Source organism: Dromiciops gliroides, chromosome 2 (assembly GCF_019393635.1).
Source record: "Dromiciops gliroides isolate mDroGli1 chromosome 2, mDroGli1.pri, whole genome shotgun sequence".
In the NCBI taxonomy this organism is placed as follows: domain Eukaryota; kingdom Metazoa; phylum Chordata; class Mammalia; order Microbiotheria; family Microbiotheriidae; genus Dromiciops; species Dromiciops gliroides.
Window position 1 is genome coordinate 310,156,514 of NC_057862.1, and position 20,314 is coordinate 310,176,827.

At 41.8% G+C, this 20,314-nt stretch overlaps 3 protein-coding genes across 4 annotated transcripts in view; all 3 read left to right on the plus strand.

The window, feature by feature from the left end:
• LOC122740066 (protocadherin gamma-C4) overlaps nt 1-20,314 on the plus strand; it is a 249,367-nt gene that overhangs the window by 30,305 nt on the left and 198,748 nt on the right. Inside the window, exon 1 of one of the 2 annotated variants that reach the window (XM_043981863.1) lies at nt 15,634-18,232. The exons of the other annotated variant lie outside the window; for it this stretch is intronic. Coding sequence (XP_043837798.1) covers nt 15,803-18,232 — 2,430 coding nt within the window. The 5' untranslated portion in view covers nt 15,634-15,802. Of the gene's footprint in view, nt 1-15,633; nt 18,233-20,314 lie in introns of those variants that run through there. 2 annotated transcript variants of the gene reach the window in all.
• Nucleotides 6,308-8,865, plus strand: LOC122742068 (protocadherin gamma-A5-like). Its single transcript, XM_043986049.1, is given in 5 exon segments — nt 6,308-6,994; nt 6,996-7,019; nt 7,021-7,906; nt 7,909-8,333; nt 8,335-8,865. Coding segments are annotated over 5 exon segments (2,442 nt in total). The 5' UTR covers nt 6,308-6,418.
• Nucleotides 11,063-13,671, plus strand: LOC122742074 (protocadherin gamma-A2-like). Its single transcript, XM_043986068.1, is given in 2 exon segments — nt 11,063-13,310; nt 13,312-13,671. Coding segments are annotated over 2 exon segments (2,454 nt in total). The 5' UTR covers nt 11,063-11,216.

A 20,314-nucleotide genomic window follows, 5' to 3' on the forward strand; every position in this document is an offset into this window, starting at 1 on the left:
CTAAATCAGGTTGAGTATAACCAACGAGCCTCAAACCCATCAGTGAATTGGGGTGGGGTGGTGTCTACCACAAGCATGTGAAGACTTCCCCCAGTAGAATTGGTGGATGAGAACAATTTTTTCCAACAGTCATGAAGGCAGCTGAAACAGGTGCTGTGGAGGGCTTAAAGCTTGGTTCAGACATCAAAGATGACAGTGGTCATCCACTGTATCTAAGACCATCACTTGTCATCTTGACTTCTGTTTTGCCACTGGACTTCAATGACTCTGAAAGAAAGAGAGAATCTGATGACCTTGTGCACCTCTGCCTGGTTTAAATCTAATTCATGGCACAAGTAGACATCACCCTGTGTTGTTATTGATCCTCTTCAAAAATCAAAAGATGAGCAACAACGATCTTTCTATAAGGAAGTGTTGATGGGGGTGGATGAGGACAGGGTGCTAAAATAAAAATGACTGGGCAGCTAGGTGGTGCAGTGGATAGAGCACCGGCCCTGGATTCAGGAGTATCTGAGTTCAAATCCTGCCCCAGACACTTAACACTTACTAGCTGTGTGACCCTGGGCAAATCACTTAACCCCAATTGCTCCACCAAGAAAAAAAAAATAAAAATGACTGTGATGTTTTTAAAAGGCACTACTAAAACGTATTTGGAAGGAAAAATTAATTTAAAATTTTAGAAAGTCTTATGTGACAATAGGACATTTTCCTGGAATTACCAGAAAGAGTTCTGTAAGTAATACCATCATTCATTTTAAGTCAAATGTATTCATCAGGAGTTAAAATCAATGATACCACAAAAATTGCAGCTCCAGAGTAAGCCTCATGGGAGCTGCACTGTGAACCCCAAAGTAGATCTACAGCAGAGAATGAGTTTCATTGGATGATTTCCCTGTTTATGATTCACTCCCCAAGAGCCACTAGGCACACACTCTGGGGGACTGACTGTGTCAAAAAGTCTCTTAGAGCCTTGTCATTGGCCTTTTTTTCCATTGGGAAAATTTAAATTCACTAATGATCTAGAATTTTATGTCTTGGAAAATGGAAAAGCATTTGCACAGTAGTGAAATGAAATATCAAATGGAGGAAGAACTGAGCACTGAAGCAGCAATATTTTTTTTCTCTTCTTGGATAGTTTGTCTGGATTAGATCTTTCTGAGCAGTTTTCCTTTCTGATTCCAGAGGAAATGGTAAAGGAGCCTGAGTTGGGAAATCTAAGAAGAACCTGGGACTGGAAGCCCAAGATTTATCAGATCTGAAACTGCAGATTAGTTGTGAATGGGGAATATGGTAAACACTGAAAGAAGGTATTAACTAGTCAATAACAGAATAGAGATAGTGTAAATAAGAGAGACAAATTCACTCCAAGTTGAAATTGGACATTTGTAGAGGATCACTTAAATGTTTTCCATATAAACATGTAAATGCAAATTGTAAACAACAATATGCCATATTTCAGGTGAAGTATTGTCACTTTAAAATTAGAGGTGACATGAGAAAAATAATTTAACTCCTTCAGTATATGCAAATTCTGGAGTCAATTTCCTAGAACATTACCACTTCAGACCATTTCTTCTTATCAGCTAAAGAACATTTGGATGGCAGTAAATATATTGGATTAGTATTTAAGAAACTTCCCAACCTGGAATAACAAAGGTCCCACTATTTGGCCCTGACTGCTGTGGATTATGTGGATGCATTCCAAAACAACACTGCTTGGACCACAATCAATCTATCATAGGTGTCAAAAATCATCCTCCTACTTTCATTCAGGATCTCTACAAGGTCAATCTTCAGCACTGTGGTTAGCAATGAAGAGTTCAATGTGCAAATCATTTATCCTTCAGAGATGTCCCAGGAAGCCTCCTGTTTATGTTCAAGCTGGAATGAATACCTCTTGAATAACTTAAAACTGGATAAATTATTAATATACTATTAGTTATAATTCAGAAATTTTAAAAGTAGATTAGTATTACTAGGACAATGGGTGAAGAGAGTATAATTTTGGAAAATTTGAGTTCAAATTTCCTCCATCAGAATCCTGAACATACTCGTTGATTTTTTAAAATGTATTTCATATTCATTACAGTGATGTACATACCAAACTTTCCATACTTGCTTACTCTGTGTGATTCTATGCCAGGCATTCTGGTGAGTTCACCACTAGAGGGTTAACCCAACATGCAAGAGGTCTTCCCTACTTTCTCTTGACATTCAGAGGGAACCGAGTCTGTCCATCCTAACTGATGCCTTCACCTCCTTATGTTAACTATTGATCTTTTTTACTTGTGGATGAGATGTCTCACATGCTTCACCTTCCTAATTCTTTGGTTTAAATGTATTGCAACCTGCTCATATCCACTTTTGCACATCTCCATTGCTCTTTGAGGGATCTTCAATTTTAATTCTTCAGAGACTATAGTGTTCTAGAACTCACAGCCCATAAAATCCTTGTACTTAGTGGGTACTTCATAAGTATTTTTAATCAAACTTAATTAAATCCTATAATTTATAGGGAAATACTAACAAAAATGAATATTACATTTGGAAGGTATATGTAGGTATAGGTATAAATATTATGGATGTACAAGCAGAGGAAGTAGGAGATCATACACACTGCAATATTCAGATTGAAATCCTACATTACAATGACAATGTGCCTTAAATTATCTTTAAATAGAGTTCAGTCCTTTCCAGAAGGCCCATTACCCACTCATTGACCTACCTGATCAGGGAGCAAGATTCAGGTATGAATCAAAAGATGATTCTCAAAGAAGGCCATGTGTCCTATGGGATAGAATACTTACCTAGGAACTACTATAAAGTGCTAAAATTTGGAGCCTCAGACTGAACAGATCCTGCAGTAAAACATATCAACATTACAGTCACAAATAAGGGAAATCTCCCCCTCCCCCAACAATCCACCATCCAACAGCAGATATTGTCCTGTGTAATGTTGTGATAATGGCATTACCTCTGTTGTCCTCCAACCTTCCTATATTGCCAATATTCAAGAAAACAACTCCTCCAGAGGCTCTGGCATCACTCCCTGTCCTAGCCACTAGTATTACCCTGGAGCCAGACAGATCTTCCTAAAAAATATCGGCCTGGCTCTGCTGCCACTAACTTCCTACCTCCTCATGCTATACTGAGGACATTCCTTCGACTAAATGCAGATCACAACTTTCAAGCTGATACTTCAGGCTTCTGTAACCTTTCATACAGATTTCAGAAGACACTGCCAAAGATCAGTGAAAAGACTCAATCATCCTTTGCTCCAGGCAAGCTGTGGTTTTAGCCACTTGTGATTCCAGGACTAATTTCTATGTTGTTTCCCATCATGGTGACAATGGCTTTTGCCCTTAATTTTCGGAGCGCTTCTTATGCCAAGTTGTTGGGTTGCTTCTGAAAGCTGTAAGGTAGGACCTGGCATCCTCAAAAATCATAATAATAAAACTCTGTAATAATGCAATCTCTGAGTGCCCTCAGACCCATTTAAGGTCAAATTTAACTTTTTAAAAAGAAAAACAAATGGGAGGCAGCTAGGTGACACAGTGGATAAAACACCAGCCCTGGATTCAGGAGGACCTGAGTTCAAATCTGACCTCATGCACTTGACACTGACTAGCTGTGTGACCCTGGGCAAGTCACTTAAGCCTCATTGACCCACAAAACAAACAAACAAACAAAAGAACAACAAATGGAGGCCCCTTAGGATCTTTTATTAATCAAAACTACTGGGCAACAGGTTTCAGGAATACTGCCACCGATGTGTCCTCTGATTTAGATTGGCCTTTGCCCCTGTCTGCTTTTCATCTTTAAAAAGAATATTTTCTTTCTTCATCAACATCCTTGTCTCAAAGTAGGCTTGGAATATATACCTATATAGTGCCTTAAACTACTTTTCTAAGTTGTTCAGATATTTTTAGCTTGTTTAGGTTAAGTCTGTGGCTTGTTCAGGATAAAGTCTGTTTTAAGTATTAGGATTCTGATGGAGAAAGTTTTAATTCAGCTTTTCCAAAATTCTACTCTTTTTGCTCATTATACTAGCAGTGTTGGTCTTTTATGGTTTCTGTGGTTATAATTGGTTGTGGATTATTAATCTATCTAGTTTTGAATTTTTGAAAATACTTAGTTTATCAATGCAAAAAAAACTCAGTATATTTCCTTTTTCTCTCTTTATAATGTAGTATATTGACCCTTACCTGTTGCTGTTCATCATTTTGGGGGGGGGTGAGGCAATGAGGGTTAAGTGACTTGCCTAGGGTCAACAACAACTAGTGTCAAATGTCTGAGGCTAGATTGAACTCAGGTCCTCCTGAATCCAGGGCTGGTGCTTTATCCACCATGCCACCTAGCTGCCCTGATGTTCATCATTTTTAAACACTTAACTTATTTTCTTTAATGAACAGAACTTTATTTGCTTTTTCTCCTACTCCTCTCACTGAAAAGACCAAATATTTGCAATAAATATGAATAATCAAGCAAAATAAATTCTCTTAATGGCCATGTCTAATATATGTGTGTGTTTCATTTTGCATCCCAAGTTATCATCTCTATGTAAAGAGGTGGGAAGAATCTAAAATCATCTTGAAAATTTACTTAAAAAAAGATGCATGCAATAGCAAATAGGAATGCGAAGAAGTATGGGAAGACATATGAAGTGATATAATGAAAAAGCACAAGAGAAGAGAGTATACATTTTGATTTAATCTTTTTTTTTTGCGGGGCAATGGGGGTTAAGTGACTTGCCCAGGGTCACACAGTAAGTGTCAAGTGTCTGAAGCCGGATTTGAACTCAGGTACTCCTGAATCCAGGGCCAGTGGTTTATCCACTGGGCCACCTAGCTGCCCCCCTTGATTTAATCTTCATAAAGAAAAAAAAATCAAATAGCAGCAAGAGTAAGAGCAAATGCTGAGAGTAATATTGAGGCTACTTTGCTAACAGTAGTGCATGAGGATGTGTTTCTATCAGTTGCTACCTGTACAGCCTTGGGAAATTCACTGAACTTTCCTGAGCCTCAGTTTCCTCATATCTAAAATGGAGGAGTTGGATTGGATTGATTCTGATGTTCCCTTCAGCTATAAATCTAATGATCGTAAGATCCTAAGAGAAAGGCAGATTGTTTAGTTCACCTCACAGAGACATTGGTTTAGTTCTGCCACTGACTCCTATGAATTATGTGTATTTGGGCAGGCCACTTAACCTCTCAGCATCTCAGCAATTCTTTAAGACTAATAGTTAACAATCTTTCAGTAGAGGGAATTTTCTTATGAGAAGCTCCATTCCCAGATGAAGTTATAGGTCTGGGCCACATAAAAGAAGGGATAAAATGCATATATTGTCACTTGCAGCCACTTTTTGTGTTGCTTTAATGAATTGATAATAAGATTTGTTTGTTTCATTATTTGCATAGTTTTAAAAATTCTGTGATGAGTTTATTAATAAAAATTAATACATTTAGTAAAAGAAATTAAGCACATAGCAATATATCAGAGGAATCATAAATTATGACATGCTTAAGTGGAGTCTCAAAAACCTTAATAAAGTGCTTATTCAGATTAAAAGAGGTAGAAACAAAGTGCCATAGTTTTCATGAACAAATTATCAAAGCCCAGCAAACATAAAGAACAATATGGACAAAAAGTTGGGTTTTTTTAAAGGGTTGGAATTGATAGATTTAGAATTCAACAGACCTTAGAAGCTAGCTATTCCAACTTCCTCACGTTACAGACCATAAACTTAGGGCCCAGAAAGGTTGAAAACTTTAGCCAAAATCACAGAGTAAAGAGTAGGAAAAGCAAGAGAGTCCAACCCACATCTAACTCCCCACCAATAGACTCTCCAGTGTATCAGGAGGCTGCCCCTTTTGGAGTACTTTCTAAATGACATTCTTCTAGAAAGGAAAAGTGACAAATTCATTTTAAATTTTGTCAGGTACTTTGACTTTGGGTCAATAAACAAATAAATAAAACCTCACTAAGTAGATAGGGTAGTTTCCCCCCATTTTATCAACATTTTTGAGAACTTCATAATTGTCATAACTTGAAACAATTACATTATTATTTTGATTCATCCATGATTCTCATAGGGAATGATAGAATGTGAATAGAAGACCTACGAAATTATTAGGAAGGAAAACAGTGTTTAGACAAAATGTATTTTTTTCTCAAAAATCCTGGAGTAATTGTTTGGGACTCTGGGCGTCGCTGTTCACCAATCTGCAAGAGAAATTAGAGGAGTCCGTCCTTTTTAGCCTTCAGATGAGATACACAGACCTGAAGCTGCAAAAAGATTCATCTTATGAGCACTCTGAATTTGACTGCAGATACTTGAGTGGGCATAGACGATCTAAGAGCTGAATTCAGACACAAGTAGTGGAAAAAGGAACACAGACAATTCGTCAGAGAGACAGCAATGGCTGCTGGGCACAGGCAGCAGGATTACAGAGGGTCAGTCTTGCTTTGCTTTCTCCTGGGGACTCTGTGGAAGAACGGGGCTGCCCAGATCCGTTACTCGGTACCCGAGGAGATGGAGAAGGGCTCTTTTGTGGGCGACATCGCCAAAGATCTGGAGCTAAAACCTGAGGAACTGTCGGGGCTCGGAGCTCGAATCGTCTCCAGAGGTAAGCAGTATTTTGCTCTGAATGTAAGAAGACAAAGCTTAGTGATCTGGGACAGAATAGACAGAGAAGAGCTTTGCTCTCAGAGCGCCCAGTGTCTGCTGAATTTCAATGTTCTTATTGAAGATAAGTTCAAACTTTACCCTATAGAAGTAGAAATATTAGACATTAATGACAACGCTCCTCGTTTTGGGTCAGAGAACCTGGACTTCAAAATTAATGAAAAAATCACTCCAGGAACAAGATACCCTCTGCCTTCTGCACAAGACCCGGATGTGGGTTTGAATTCAGTTCAGAGCTACCAGCTGAGCCCAAACCACCACTTCTCTCTGCATGTTCAGAGAGGAACAGGTGAGGCCAAATACCCAGAAACTGGTGCTGGAGCGGGCTCTGGAACCGGGAGGAGGAGCCTGTTCACCACCTCATGCTCACGGCCTTGGATGGGGGAGATCCAGTTCGTTCTGGCACAGTGCACATTCGGGTGACTGTCCTTGATTTCAATGACAACGCGCCAGTGTTTACTCAGTCTGTGTACAGAGTGAGTGTTCCCGAGAACGTGTCCGTGGGAACGTGGCTGCTCACCGTGAATGCCACCGATCCAGATGAGGGAGTCAATGGGGAAGTGATCTATTCCTTTAGGAACCTCGAAAGTAAAGCAGCCCAAACCTTCCACTTAGATTCTCATAGAGGGGAAATAAGAAATCAAATATCTTTGAATTTTGAAGAATCAGAGTTTTATGAAATGGAAATTCAAGCACAAGATGGAACTGGATTAATGGCCAGTGCTAAGGTCTTGATCACAGTTCTGGATGTAAATGACAATGCCCCAGAAGTGACCATTACTTCTTTCATTGGTTCAGTTCCAGAAAATTCTCTCCCAGGGACTATGATATCCCTTTTTAGTGTGCACGACCCAGATTCTGGAGAGAATGGTAATATCATATGTTCTCTTCCAGAGAATCTGCCGTTTAAAATAGAAAAAGGAGTTAATAATTATTACAGTTTGAAGACAGACAGGGCTCTGGACAGGGAACAAGTGTCTGTGTACAACATCACAGTGACAGTCGTAGACCAAGGGACTCCACCGCTAGCGACTTATGCTCACCTTTCGTTGATTATAGTTGACATCAATGACAACCCACCGACTTTCAGCCAGTCAGCCTACTCTGCCTACATCCGGGAGAACAACCCCAGGGGAGCTTCCATCTACTCCTTGACTGCCCACGACCCAGACAGTGAGCAGAATGCCTTAGTCACCTACTCCATCGAGGACAGTACCCTCTCCTTGAGGCACCACCACTGTCATCCATTGTCTCCATCAACTCAGAGACTGGCACCCTCTATGCTCTGAGCTCCTTTGACTATGAGCAGTTCCGGGAATGTCAGCTGAGAGTGACAGCCAGGGACTCTGGGGACCCTCCCCTCAGCAGCAACGTGTCCTTGACTCTGTTCGTCCTGGATCAGAATGACAACGCCCCGGAAATCCTGTACCCCGCCTTCCCCACGGATGGCTCCAGTGGAGTGGAGCTGGCCCCACGCTCTGCTGAGCCAGGCTACCTGGTGACCAAGGTGGTGGCCGTGGATGCAGACTCTGGCCAGAATGCCTGGCTGTCCTACCGCCTGCTCAAGGCCACAGAGCCCGGCCTCTTCTCCATGGGCCTGCACTCGGGGGAGATCAGGACGGTCAGGACGTTCCTGGACAAAGATGCCCCTCAAGCAGAATCTCATCGTGGCAGTGACAGATAATGGCGAGCCCCCTCTCTCTGCCACTGTCAGTGTCACTGTGGCAGTGGCTGACAGCATCCCAGACATCCTCTCTGACCTCAGCAGCCAGGCCTCCCCAGAGACCCAGGATGACTCTCTCCTCACCTTTTACCTGGTCATAGCAGTGGCGGTGGTCTCCTGCTTGTTCTTTGCCTTCCTTGTCCTTCTGCTGGCTCTCAGGCTGAGAAGGTGGTGGATGCTGCAAGTTGTGCAGTCTGCGGGTGCCCCTGTCGGGGGAGTGCCCTCCTCCCAGTTTCTGGGAATAGATGGAGTGAGAGCTTTCCTTCAGACCTATTCGCATGAGGTTTCTCTCACCACGGATTCTCGGAAGAGTCACTTGATCTTTCCTCAGCCCAACTATGCAGACACCCTGATCAGTCAGCAGAGCTGTGAGCAAAAGGAGTCTCCATTACCTGCTCAGTCTTTACTTCAAGGAAAAGATGAACAAGCATTTTTCCAGGTAAACTTTATTCTGTAGAACAGAATTACAAATTAATTTTCAGCCAGTGGTTTAAAAAAGTAATAATTTTTCTGTCTCTATTGTTCACTAGAGAGATCTATTATGTATTCTAGTTATTCTGCCTATGAATTCCAGTTCATAGAAGAATTTAACCAGTGAAAGTATTATTAACATTACATAATATAGAATTGAAGATACTATGGAGATTGCCCAGGAAACACCCCAAATTTTAGGAAATTGAAACTAATACTCAGAAAGGTCGAATATGGGTGCAGCTAGGTGGCGCAGTGGATAAGGCACCGGCCCTGGATTCGGGAGGACTTGAGTTCAGATCTGGCCTCAGACACTTGACACTTACTAGCTGTGTGGCCCTGGACAAGTCATTTAACCCTCATTGCCCTGCCCCACCAAAAAAAAAAAGAAAAGAAAAAAGAAAGGTCGAATAATTTACCCAAAGTCATAATAGTGACTAAGACAAGTTAGCTCTTCTATTGGAATTGCTGCACTAAACTCAGATCCATACATAACCCGTTATGTGATTTAAATTTTAATAGATTATAGATTTAGATAGCCAAACTCTCCACACATTTTTACATATTTTATGCATATTTCCACATACATATTTATACATGTATATGCATATATACACATATGTATGAAGCTGCTGCTAAGATGTGTTTTCAAATTACTACTAGTTTAAAAGCTTTTTGTAGTAGCTAAAATGTAAAGACATAAAACTTTCACTTATTTAAACTAGGTGAAATGAGTGGATCATCTTGTCCTTTACTTTTTTGGGGGGGGGGCTGATTTTGAGGTGTGTAGTATGGCTAGATTTCCTTATATTTTTGTTGCTTTAGAGGAAGGTTTAAGAAGTGGAGTTAAGCACTTTTATTCTCTTTCATAATATGTTAGCATAATCTTTCCTGTTAGAGCTTTATAAATGTCTATATTATTAAATGTTGACTTGGAAAATTTGAATGGGTGAAGCTTCAGGTTTCAGTGCAGGGCTAATTGGTTCTGATTCACTTTATTTGAAGTCATTGTGTCTATTTGAGCCCATGAAGAGGGTTTTTTTGGAGCAGGAATTGAACTTTAAGTGATAATTCAACACATTTTTATGCCTTACACTTTATCAAGGGGCTATCACTGTCTCCCATGTGATAAATTGTAATTCTATTTCTACCATCTGAGGATCAGCTGAGGTAAATATGCAGAGATTCATTTCTTTGATGTACTGAAGAACATTTCCATTGTCAATGTCTATGTCTTGATAGTATTGCTTTTGATTTCTTTCTCATTTAAAAAAAAACACCTTTCAATTGATCAAGTTGAAACGGAGAAACAGAAGTAACTGAATTGTTTGGTATCATCATGAGCCATCTAACTCCAGTGGGTTAGAGTTCCAAAGTTCCAGTCATCATGTTTTGTACTATTTTGTTTGGGAGAACATCAAAAAATGGTAACAACTAGTATCAGTTGTGTGACCTCTAACGAACTGCGAGAGGACAATTACAGAATGCATTCAATCCCTGACTGACCTTAGAATATTAATACATAATTCAAATAGTAATAAGGTAATATCATGAGCAAATTAGTACCACATCAAAATGTAGCATAAATAATATTATATACATGTATATGTATGTGTATTGTATATAATATATATATATACACACACACACAGACTGACAAGTGTATGGCTAGACATATGGATTAATAGGAAAAAAGACACTGAAATTAAAAGGGTCAATACATTTATTGTTTGTGGTCTGAAAAGTACATAAGAAACAGAAAAATAAACTTTTTATTTTACAAAACGAATACAAAAATTATAATCTTTGTTAGGTATAATTTTTTTAGTTTGAATAACTGAAGGAAAAGATAACAAAACTTGAGAATAAAAACATTCTAAAGATTGATTTTTTTAAGAACTGATATTTTAACACGTTTGGCCTAAATGGATTTGTACAAGATCCTCTGGAAAATCTCAACCAACATTAAATCTATGATCCTATAGGTGAATCCAATCCCATGACCTCAATTTCTTCCTTAATAGACAGTTTATACAGTATGCCAGTCAAAACATTCAATGTCTCAGAGAGAGAGCAATAGTCTATTTCGCCTCTGGGCGCCGCTGTCCACCAATCAGCTAGAGAAATTCAGGGAGAGGACCAACATAATCTTTCTGGGTGCTAAGGCACAAAGCTCTCGGAGATCAGACTCATACGCTCCATAATACACAGTAATTAAGTCCCCTAAGGGTAGACGTTCCAGACTTAGGTTCTGGACACTTACTACAGAGGGGAACAGAAGCCAAGAGCTAACCCAGATCCGGCTACAGAAAAAGGAGAACCTTTCTAAAGGAAACAATGGTCGCTGAGAAAAACCATAGAGGCTGCATTCAGCGATTCCTGCTTTGTTTTCTTCTGGGGACGCTGTGGGAGATCAGCGTTGCCCAGATTCGCTACTCAGTTCCCGAGGAGATGGAAAAGGGGTCTTTTGTGGGCGACCTCGACAAAGACTTGGGGCTGGAGCCTCGGGAACTATCAGAGAGAGGGGCTCGCATTGTTTCCAGAGGTAAGAAGCAGCATTTCGCTCTCAATGTCGGAAGCGGCAGCTTAGTCACCGCAGACAGAATAGACAGGGAAGAACTGTGCGCCCAGAGCGCCCAATGTCGGCTAAATTTCAATGTTCTGGTTGAGGATAAATTGAAAATTTATTCAGTGGAGGTGGAGATTACCGACATTAATGATAACGCCCCTCGCTTTTTAGCAGAGGAGCTAGAACTAAAAATGAGTGAACTCACACCTGTGGGAAACCAGCATCCCCTGGAACGTGCATATGACCGGGATGTGGGACTAAATTCTCTCCAGGGCTATGAACTGAGCCCCAACCATCACTTCTCTCTGAGACTCCAAAGGGGAAACGATGGAGTAAAGTACCCAGAGTTGGTGCTAGAGCAGGCCCTGGACAGGGAGAAAGACCCAATTCTCCATCTTGTGCTCACAGCACGGGATGGGGGAGAACCTGTCCGTACTGGCACTGCTAGAATCCGAGTGACTGTCCTGGATGCAAATGACAATGCCCCAGTGTTTACCCAGCCTGTGTATACCGTCAGTGTTCCTGAGAATGTATCACAGGGGACAGTACTGCTCACAGTGAATGCCACCGATGCAGATGAAGGAATCAATTCGCAGGTAAGATATTTTCAAATTACAATACCTGAGGAGACCTCACATATTTTCCAACTAAATTCTGAAACAGGAGAATTATCAACTTTACAAAATCTTGATTATGAAGATGCAGAATGCTATGTAATAGAATTGGAGGCTCAGGATGGACTCGGACTCAAGGGGAGAGCTAAGATTCATGTCACAGTCTTGGACGTCAACGATAATGCCCCGGAAGTGACTATCACCTCTGTCACCAGCTCAATCCCTGAGAACGCTCCCCCTGGGACTGTGATTGCTCTGTTCCACGTGCATGATCGAGACTCTGGTGAAAATGGTCGAGTCCTGTGTTCCATGGCAGGCGATCTGCCTTTTAAATTAGAAAAGAAGGTGGACAACTACCATTCCCTGGTGACTGACAGGGCTCTGGACAGGGAGCAGGTGTCTGAGTACAACATCACCGTGAGAGCAGAAGACTTTGGGAGCCCAGTTCTGTCTACAGACACTCACATCCTGTTGCACGTGGCAGACATCAATGACAACCCACCGACTTTCAGCCAGTCAGCCTACTCTGCCTACATCCGGGAGAACAACCCCAGGGGAGCTTCCATCTACTCCTTGACTGCCCACGACCCAGACAGTGAGCAGAATGCCTTAGTCACCTACTCCATCGAGGACAGTACCCTCTCCTTGGAGGCACCACCACTGTCATCCATTGTCTCCATCAACTCAGAGACTGGCACCCTCTATGCTCTGAGCTCCTTTGACTATGAGCAGTTCCGGGAATGTCAGCTGAGAGTGACAGCCAGGGACTCTGGGGACCCTCCCCTCAGCAGCAACGTGTCCCTGACTCTGTTCATCCTGGATCAGAATGACAACGCCCCGGAAATCCTGTACCCCGCCTTCCCCACGGATGGCTCCAGTGGAGTGGAGCTGGCCCCACGCTCTGCTGAGCCAGGCTACCTGGTGACCAAGGTGGTGGCCGTGGATGCAGACTCTGGCCAGAATGCCTGGCTGTCCTACCGCCTGCTCAAGGCCACAGAGCCCGGCCTCTTCTCCATGGGCCTGCACTCGGGGGAGATCAGGACGGTCAGGACGTTCCTGGACAAAGATGCCCTCAAGCAGAATCTCATCGTGGCAGTGACAGATAATGGCGAGCCCCCTCTCTCTGCCACTGTCAGTGTCACTGTGGCAGTGGCTGACAGCATCCCAGACATCCTCTCTGACCTCAGCAGCCAGGCCTCCCCAGAGACCCAGGATGACTCTCTCCTCACCTTTTACCTGGTCATAAGCAGTGGCGGTGGTCTCCTGCTTGTTCTTTGCCTTCCTTGTCCTTCTGCTGGCTCTCAGGCTGAGAAGGTGGTGGATGCTGCAAGTTGTGCAGTCTGCGGGTGCCCCTGTCGGGGGAGTGCCCTCCTCCCAGTTTCTGGGAATAGATGGAGTGAGAGCTTTCCTTCAGACCTATTCGCATGAGGTTTCTCTCACCACGGATTCTCGGAAGAGTCACTTGATCTTTCCTCAGCCCAACTATGCAGACACCCTGATCAGTCAGCAGAGCTGTGAGCAAAAGGAGCCTCCATTACCTACTCAGTCTTTACTTCAAGGAAAAGATGAACAAGCATTCTTCCAGGTTAAACTTTACTCTGTAAAATAGAATTACAATTAATTCCCGGCGACTCATGTTATTACTTTTCTGTCTCTACTGTTCACTAGAGAGGTCTACTGCATTTTCTAGATATTCTGGTTATTAACATATAGTCTGAGAAAGCTCTACTCCAGTAACAATATAATTAAGTACAATAATACCATGTAGAACTTGGTGGTATCATAAACACCATCCCGTCAAAACCCAGGGAAGGAGAACTAATACCCAGAAAGGTTAAATGATTTCCACAAGGTCATATTACTGGCTAAGTAAGCTTCCTCTCCTTTAAAAATTGCTCCACTAGTTTCCAATCCATGATCCTCTTTGAACTTGCAAGTTTAATACATTAGGGACAAGCTCTCCTAAGAGGCCAATATTTTTAAAAATAAAAGCATATATTCATATGTGTTTATATATGTATGTATAAATATATGAAGGAAACTATTGCTAAAATGATTCTTCAAATCAAAACACAGTGTAAAGTTTGGTTCAAATCAAAATATAATGTAAAGTTTACAGAAGGTGAAATGAGTGGTTTATCTTGTTCATATATTTATATTCTTGCTGGATTTTGAGATGTGAGCAGTATGGCTGGGTTTCATGGCTATGTTTGTTGGGTAAGGGAGAGGTACAAGATACAGGACTTGGAGTCACACTCATTCATATCCATTTTACTTTCAATATGTTTTTCCTGTTATGATTTCATAATTGTCTACCTTACCAAATATTGACTTGAGAGGTTTGCATCTGTAAAGTTCCACTTCTTGTGCATAAACATAATATAGTTCTGATTCTGTTAGCCCAAGAAGAGTTGATTCTCCTTTGACCAGTAATTGTACGTTTAATAATAATAATATAATATAATAATAATAGTAATAATGCCACACCTTGTCATGTCTTACAGTTTTTTAATGGGCCATTACTCTACTGCATGTCATAGACTGTATTTCTATTTCTGCACCAGCATAGATAAATATGAATAGATTCATTTCCACATTTACTTGGAAATATCAGTTCCTTGATATACTGATTAACATGTTCAATTACTTTGAAGTAATAGTCGAAATGTTTTTTATTTCTTTCTCATTACTAAAAGCAATATTGCTTTTCAATTGGATATCTTGACACTGAAGAGCAAAGGTTATATTAAATTGTTTGGTGGCATCATGAACTTCATACTCCAAGTGGGTTAGAGTCAATGGATAATTCCAAGGTTAATCATCATGATTTGTGGTATTTTGTTTGGGAGAACATAAAAACATGGTAACAGCTAACTTTGGCTATGTGACTTCTATTGAACTACAAGTTACAGGTACAGAATGCATTCAATCCCTGGTTGTACTTAGAAAGTTAATATACAATTAAAACAATAATTTATTATCATGAACAAACTGTTCAATATCAAAATTTAGCCTAAAAATAGATGCTATTTATAGCTATACATACAAACAAATAAGTTTATGGATAAATAAGTACAGAGACACTGAAATTAAGAGGATTAACATATTTATTGTTTTATGGTATGAAACGTACATAATGAAGAAAAATAATACTTTCTATTCTATAGAAAGAACACAACATCATAATCTCTGTGAGTTATAAGTTGTTTAGTCTGAGTAACTGAAGGTAAAAGGTAAAAGATTATAGAAACTGGCAATAAAAACATTCTAAAGATTGACATTTAAAGAACTGACATTTTAACAGTATTAGCCTAAAAGGAATTGTAAAAATTCGCCTAGCAGGTCCCAACCAACATTAAACCTATGATCATATGTGACTATGATCTAAGGTAACTTCAACTCTATGACTACAATTTCTTCCTCAATATCATTTCATACATTTAAACTTTCTAAACATTCAGTGTCTCAGATCAAGTGTAATAATTGATTTGGCCCCTGGGCGCCGCTGTACACCAGTCAGCTAGAGAAATTCAGGGCGAGGACCAGCCTGATATTTCCGGATGTTAGGACACAAAGCTCCAGGAAAACAAACACACACTCTAGGATACACAGAAATTAAGCCCCCTAAGGGTAGACGTTCCAGACTTAGGTTCTGGACACTTATTACAGGGGAAAAGAGAGAAGCCAAGAGCTAACCCAGATTCGACTGCAGAATAAGGAGAGCATTTCTAAAGGAAATAATGGTCGCTAAGCAAAACAACAGAGGCTGCATTCAGCTATTCCTGCTTTGTTTTCTCCTGGGGAGGCTATGGGAGACCAGCGTAGCCCAGATTCGTTACACGGTTTCTGAAGAGATGGAAAAGGGATCCTTTGTGGGCGACCTCGCCAAGGACTTGGGGCTGGAGCCTCGGGAACTATCAGAGAGAGGGGCTCGCATTGTCTCCAAAGGTAAGAAGCAGCATTTCGCTCTCAGTGTCAGAACCGGCAGCTTAGTCACAGCCGACAGAATAGACAGGGAAGAGCTCTGCGCCCAGAGCTCCAAGTGCCTGCTTAATTTCAGTGTTCTGGTTGAAGATAAACTAAAACTTTATCCAGTGGAGGTGGAGATTACCGACATTAATGATAACGCCCCTCGCTTTTTAGCAGAGGAGCTAGAACTAAAAATCAGTGAAACCACAGCTGTGGGAACCCAGCATCCCCTGGATCGGGCATATGACCAGGATGTGGGAGCGAATTCTCTCCAGGGCTATGAACTGAGCCCCAACCATCACTTCTCTCTGAGAGTGCAAAGTAGAGTAGGAGGAGTCAAGTACCCAGAATTAGTGCTGGAGAAGGCCCTGGACCGCGAAGAGCAATCCGTTCACCATCTCACGCTCACAGCACGGGATGGGGGAGAACCGGTCCGTTCTGGCACTGCTCGAATCCTGGTGACTGTCCTGGATGCAAATGACAATGCCCCAGTGTTTACCCAGCCAGTGTATACCGTCAGTGTTTCTGAGAATGTATCTCAGGGAACAGTACTGCTCACAGTGAATGCCACTGATGCAGATGAAGGAATCAATTCGCAGGTAAGATACTTTCAAGTGAAAATACCTGGCAAGACATCGCAAATATTCCAACTAGATTCTGAGACAGGAGAATTATCAACCTTACAAAATCTTGATTATGAAGATGCAGAATTCCATGAAATGGAAGTGGAGGCTCGGGATGGCCTCGGCCTCAAAGGTAGAGCAAACATTCATGTCACAGTTTTGGATGTGAATGACAATGCCCCGGAAGTGACTATCACCTCTGTCACCAGCTCAATCCCTGAGAACGCTCCCCCTTGGACTGTGATTGCTTTGTTCCACGTGCATGATCGAGACTCTGGTGAAAATGGTCGAGTCCTGTGTTCCATCGCAAGCGATCTGCCTTTTAAATTAGAAAAGAAGGTGGACAACTACCATTCCCTGGTGACTGACAGGGCTCTGGACAGGGAGCAGGTGTCTGAGTACAACATCACCGTGAGAGCAGAAGACTTTGGGAGCCCAGCTCTGTCTACAGACACTCACATCCCGTTGCACGTGGCAGACATCAATGACAACCCACCGACTTTCAGCCAGTCAGCCTACTCTGCCTACATCCGGGAGAACAACCCCAGGGGAGCTTCCATCTACTCCTTGACTGCCCACGACCCAGACAGTGAGCAGAATGCCTTAGTCACCTACTCCATCGAGGACAGTACCCTCTCCTTGGAGGCACCACCACTGTCATCCATTGTCTCCATCAACTCAGAGACTGGCACCCTCTATGCTCTGAGCTCCTTTGACTATGAGCAGTTCCGGGAATGTCAGTTGAGAGTGACAGCCAGGGACTCTGGGGACCCTCCCCTCAGCAGCAACGTGTCCCTGACTCTGTTCGTCCTGGATGAGAATGACAACGCCCCGGAAATCCTGTACCCCGCCTTCCCCACGGATGGCTCCAGTGGAGTGGAGCTGGCCCCACGCTCTGCTGAGCCAGGCTACCTGGTGACCAAGGTGGTGGCCGTGGATGCAGACTCTGGCCAGAATGCCTGGCTGTCCTACCGCCTGCTCAAGGCCACAGAGCCCGGCCTCTTCTCCGTGGGCCTGCACTCGGGGGAGATCAGGACGGTCAGGACGTTCCTGGACAAAGATGCCCTCAAGCAGAATCTCATCGTGGCAGTGACAGATAATGGCGAGCCCCCTCTCTCTGCCACTGTCAGTGTCACTGTGGCAGTGGCTGACAGCATCCCAGACATCCTCTCTGACCTCAGCAGCCAGGCCTCCCCAGAGACCCAGGATGACTCTCTCCTCACCTTTTACCTGGTCATAGCAGTGGCGGTGGTCTCCTGCTTGTTCTTTGCCTTCCTTGTCCTTCTGCTGGCTCTCAGGCTGAGAAGGTGGTGGATGCTGCAAGTTGTGCAGTCTGCGGGTGCCCCTGTCGGGGGAGTGCCCTCCTCCCAGTTTCTGGGAATAGATGGAGTGAGAGCTTTCCTTCAGACCTATTCGCATGAGGTTTCTCTCACCACGGATTCTCGGAAGAGTCACTTGATCTTTCCTCAGCCCAACTATGCAGACACCCTGATCAGTCAGCAGAGCTGTGAGCAAAAGGAGCCTCCATTACCTACTCAGTCTTTACTTCAAGGAAAGGATGAACAAGCGTCTTTCCAGGTAAACTTTATTTTGTAGAATTGAATTTTTCTGCAACTCATGTCATTACTTTTCTTTTACTACATTTCACCAGAGAGGTCTACTGCATTTTCTAGTTTTTCTGCCTATGAATTTATGGTCTTAGAAGAATTTAACTCCAATAAAAACATTATTAATACCATCAAATATAGCACTTGATACTACAGAGATCATTCAGGTATCACCCCAAATTATTTGAGAATGGAAACTAATACCCAAGTCAGTAATATAACTTAAACAGTATCTTAGCAGTGCCTAAGGCATATTAGCTCCCCTGTAGGAAATGCTACATCATGCTCAGATCCATAACTCCTTTTTGCCATTGAGATTTTAATAGATTACAGATTCAGATAGTCAGACTCCCCTTGAAATTTTACATGTTTACATGTATGTCCACACACCAAAACACACATATATTCATGTATTCATGCATTCATATACATATATATGACACTACAAATAAGAGGGATTTTCAAATCAACGCAGTGTAAAGGTTTGTTGTAGTAGGCAAAATGTAAAGCCATAAAACCTCTATTAAAGTAGATAAAAGGGGGCAGCTAGGTGGTGAACTGGATAAAGCACCGGCCCTGAATTCAGGAGGACCTGACTTCAAATCTGGCCTCAGACACTTGACACTTACTAGCTGTGTGACCCTGGGCAAGTCACTTAACCCTCATTGCCCCGCAAATTTAAAAAAAAAGTAGGTGAAATGCATGGATTGTCTCATATTTTACATTTAAAATTTTTCTGGATTTTGAGGTGTGTGGTATCCTGGATATATATATATACAGGCATACCACTGCAAGCAATATAATTAAGTTGTTTTATTATCTTTCATAGTATTTTCTGCATAACCTTTTCTGTCAAGGCTTTATGAGTATCTATGTTACATGTTGATTTGGGAGATTTGCTTGGGTGAACCTCTACTTTTTGTTCAAAGGCATAATTTTGATCAGATTCACTTTATTTGAAGACTTTCTGGATCCTTGAGCCCAAGAATACATTTTTTTTGGTGGGGCAATTGGGGTTAAATGACTTGCCCAGGGTCACACAGCTAGTAAGTGTGTAAAGTATCTGAGGCCAGATTTGAACTCAGGTACTCCTGAATCCAGGGCTGGTGCTCTATCCACTGCACCACCTAGCTGCCCTGAATACATTATTTTTTGAAGAGGAATTGGACATTTAAGTAATAACTCAAGAAATTTTCATGCATTACACTTTTTTAAGGGACCATGACTCTGCTCTCATATCATGAGTTTTATTTCTATTTCTGCCATATGAGGGCCAGCCTTGATAAATATGTAGATATTAATTTCCTTAGAAATGTCAAATCTTCACCTATCAGATTGACTAAAATGACAAAAAAGGAAAATAATAAATGTTGGAGAATCTGTGGGAAAATTGGAACACTAATGCATTGTTGGTGGAGCTGTGAACTGATTCAACCATTCTGGAGAGCAATTTGGAATTATGACCAAAGGGCGATAAAGCTGTGCATAGCCTTTGACCCAGCAATACCACTTTTGGGTCTTTTTCCCAAAGAAATCATGGAAAGGGGAAAGGGACCCACAAGTACAAAAATATTTGTAGCTGCTCTTTATGTGGTGGCAAGGAATTGGAAGTTATGGGGATGCCCATCAATTGGGGAATGGCTGGACAAGTTGTGGTATATGAATACAATGGAATACTATTTCACTGTAAGAAACGATGAGCAGGAGGCCTTCAGAGAAACCTGGAGGGTCTTGCATGAGCTGATGATGAGTGAGATGAGCAGAACCAGAAGAACATTGTACACAGTATCATCAACATTGTGTGTTGATCTACTGTGATGGACTAGATTCATCTCACCAATGCAATGGTACAGAAGAGTTCCAGGGGACTCATGATAGAAGAGGATCTCTAAATCCAGGAAAAAATAAGAATTGAGGTGTATAGATGCTGAATGAACCATACTACTACTTCTTTTGTTTTTGGTGCTGATATTTTTCTATTTTGAGGTTTGTCATTGCTCTGATTTTTCTCTTATAAAATGACTAAGGCAGAAATATGTTTAATGTTATCATG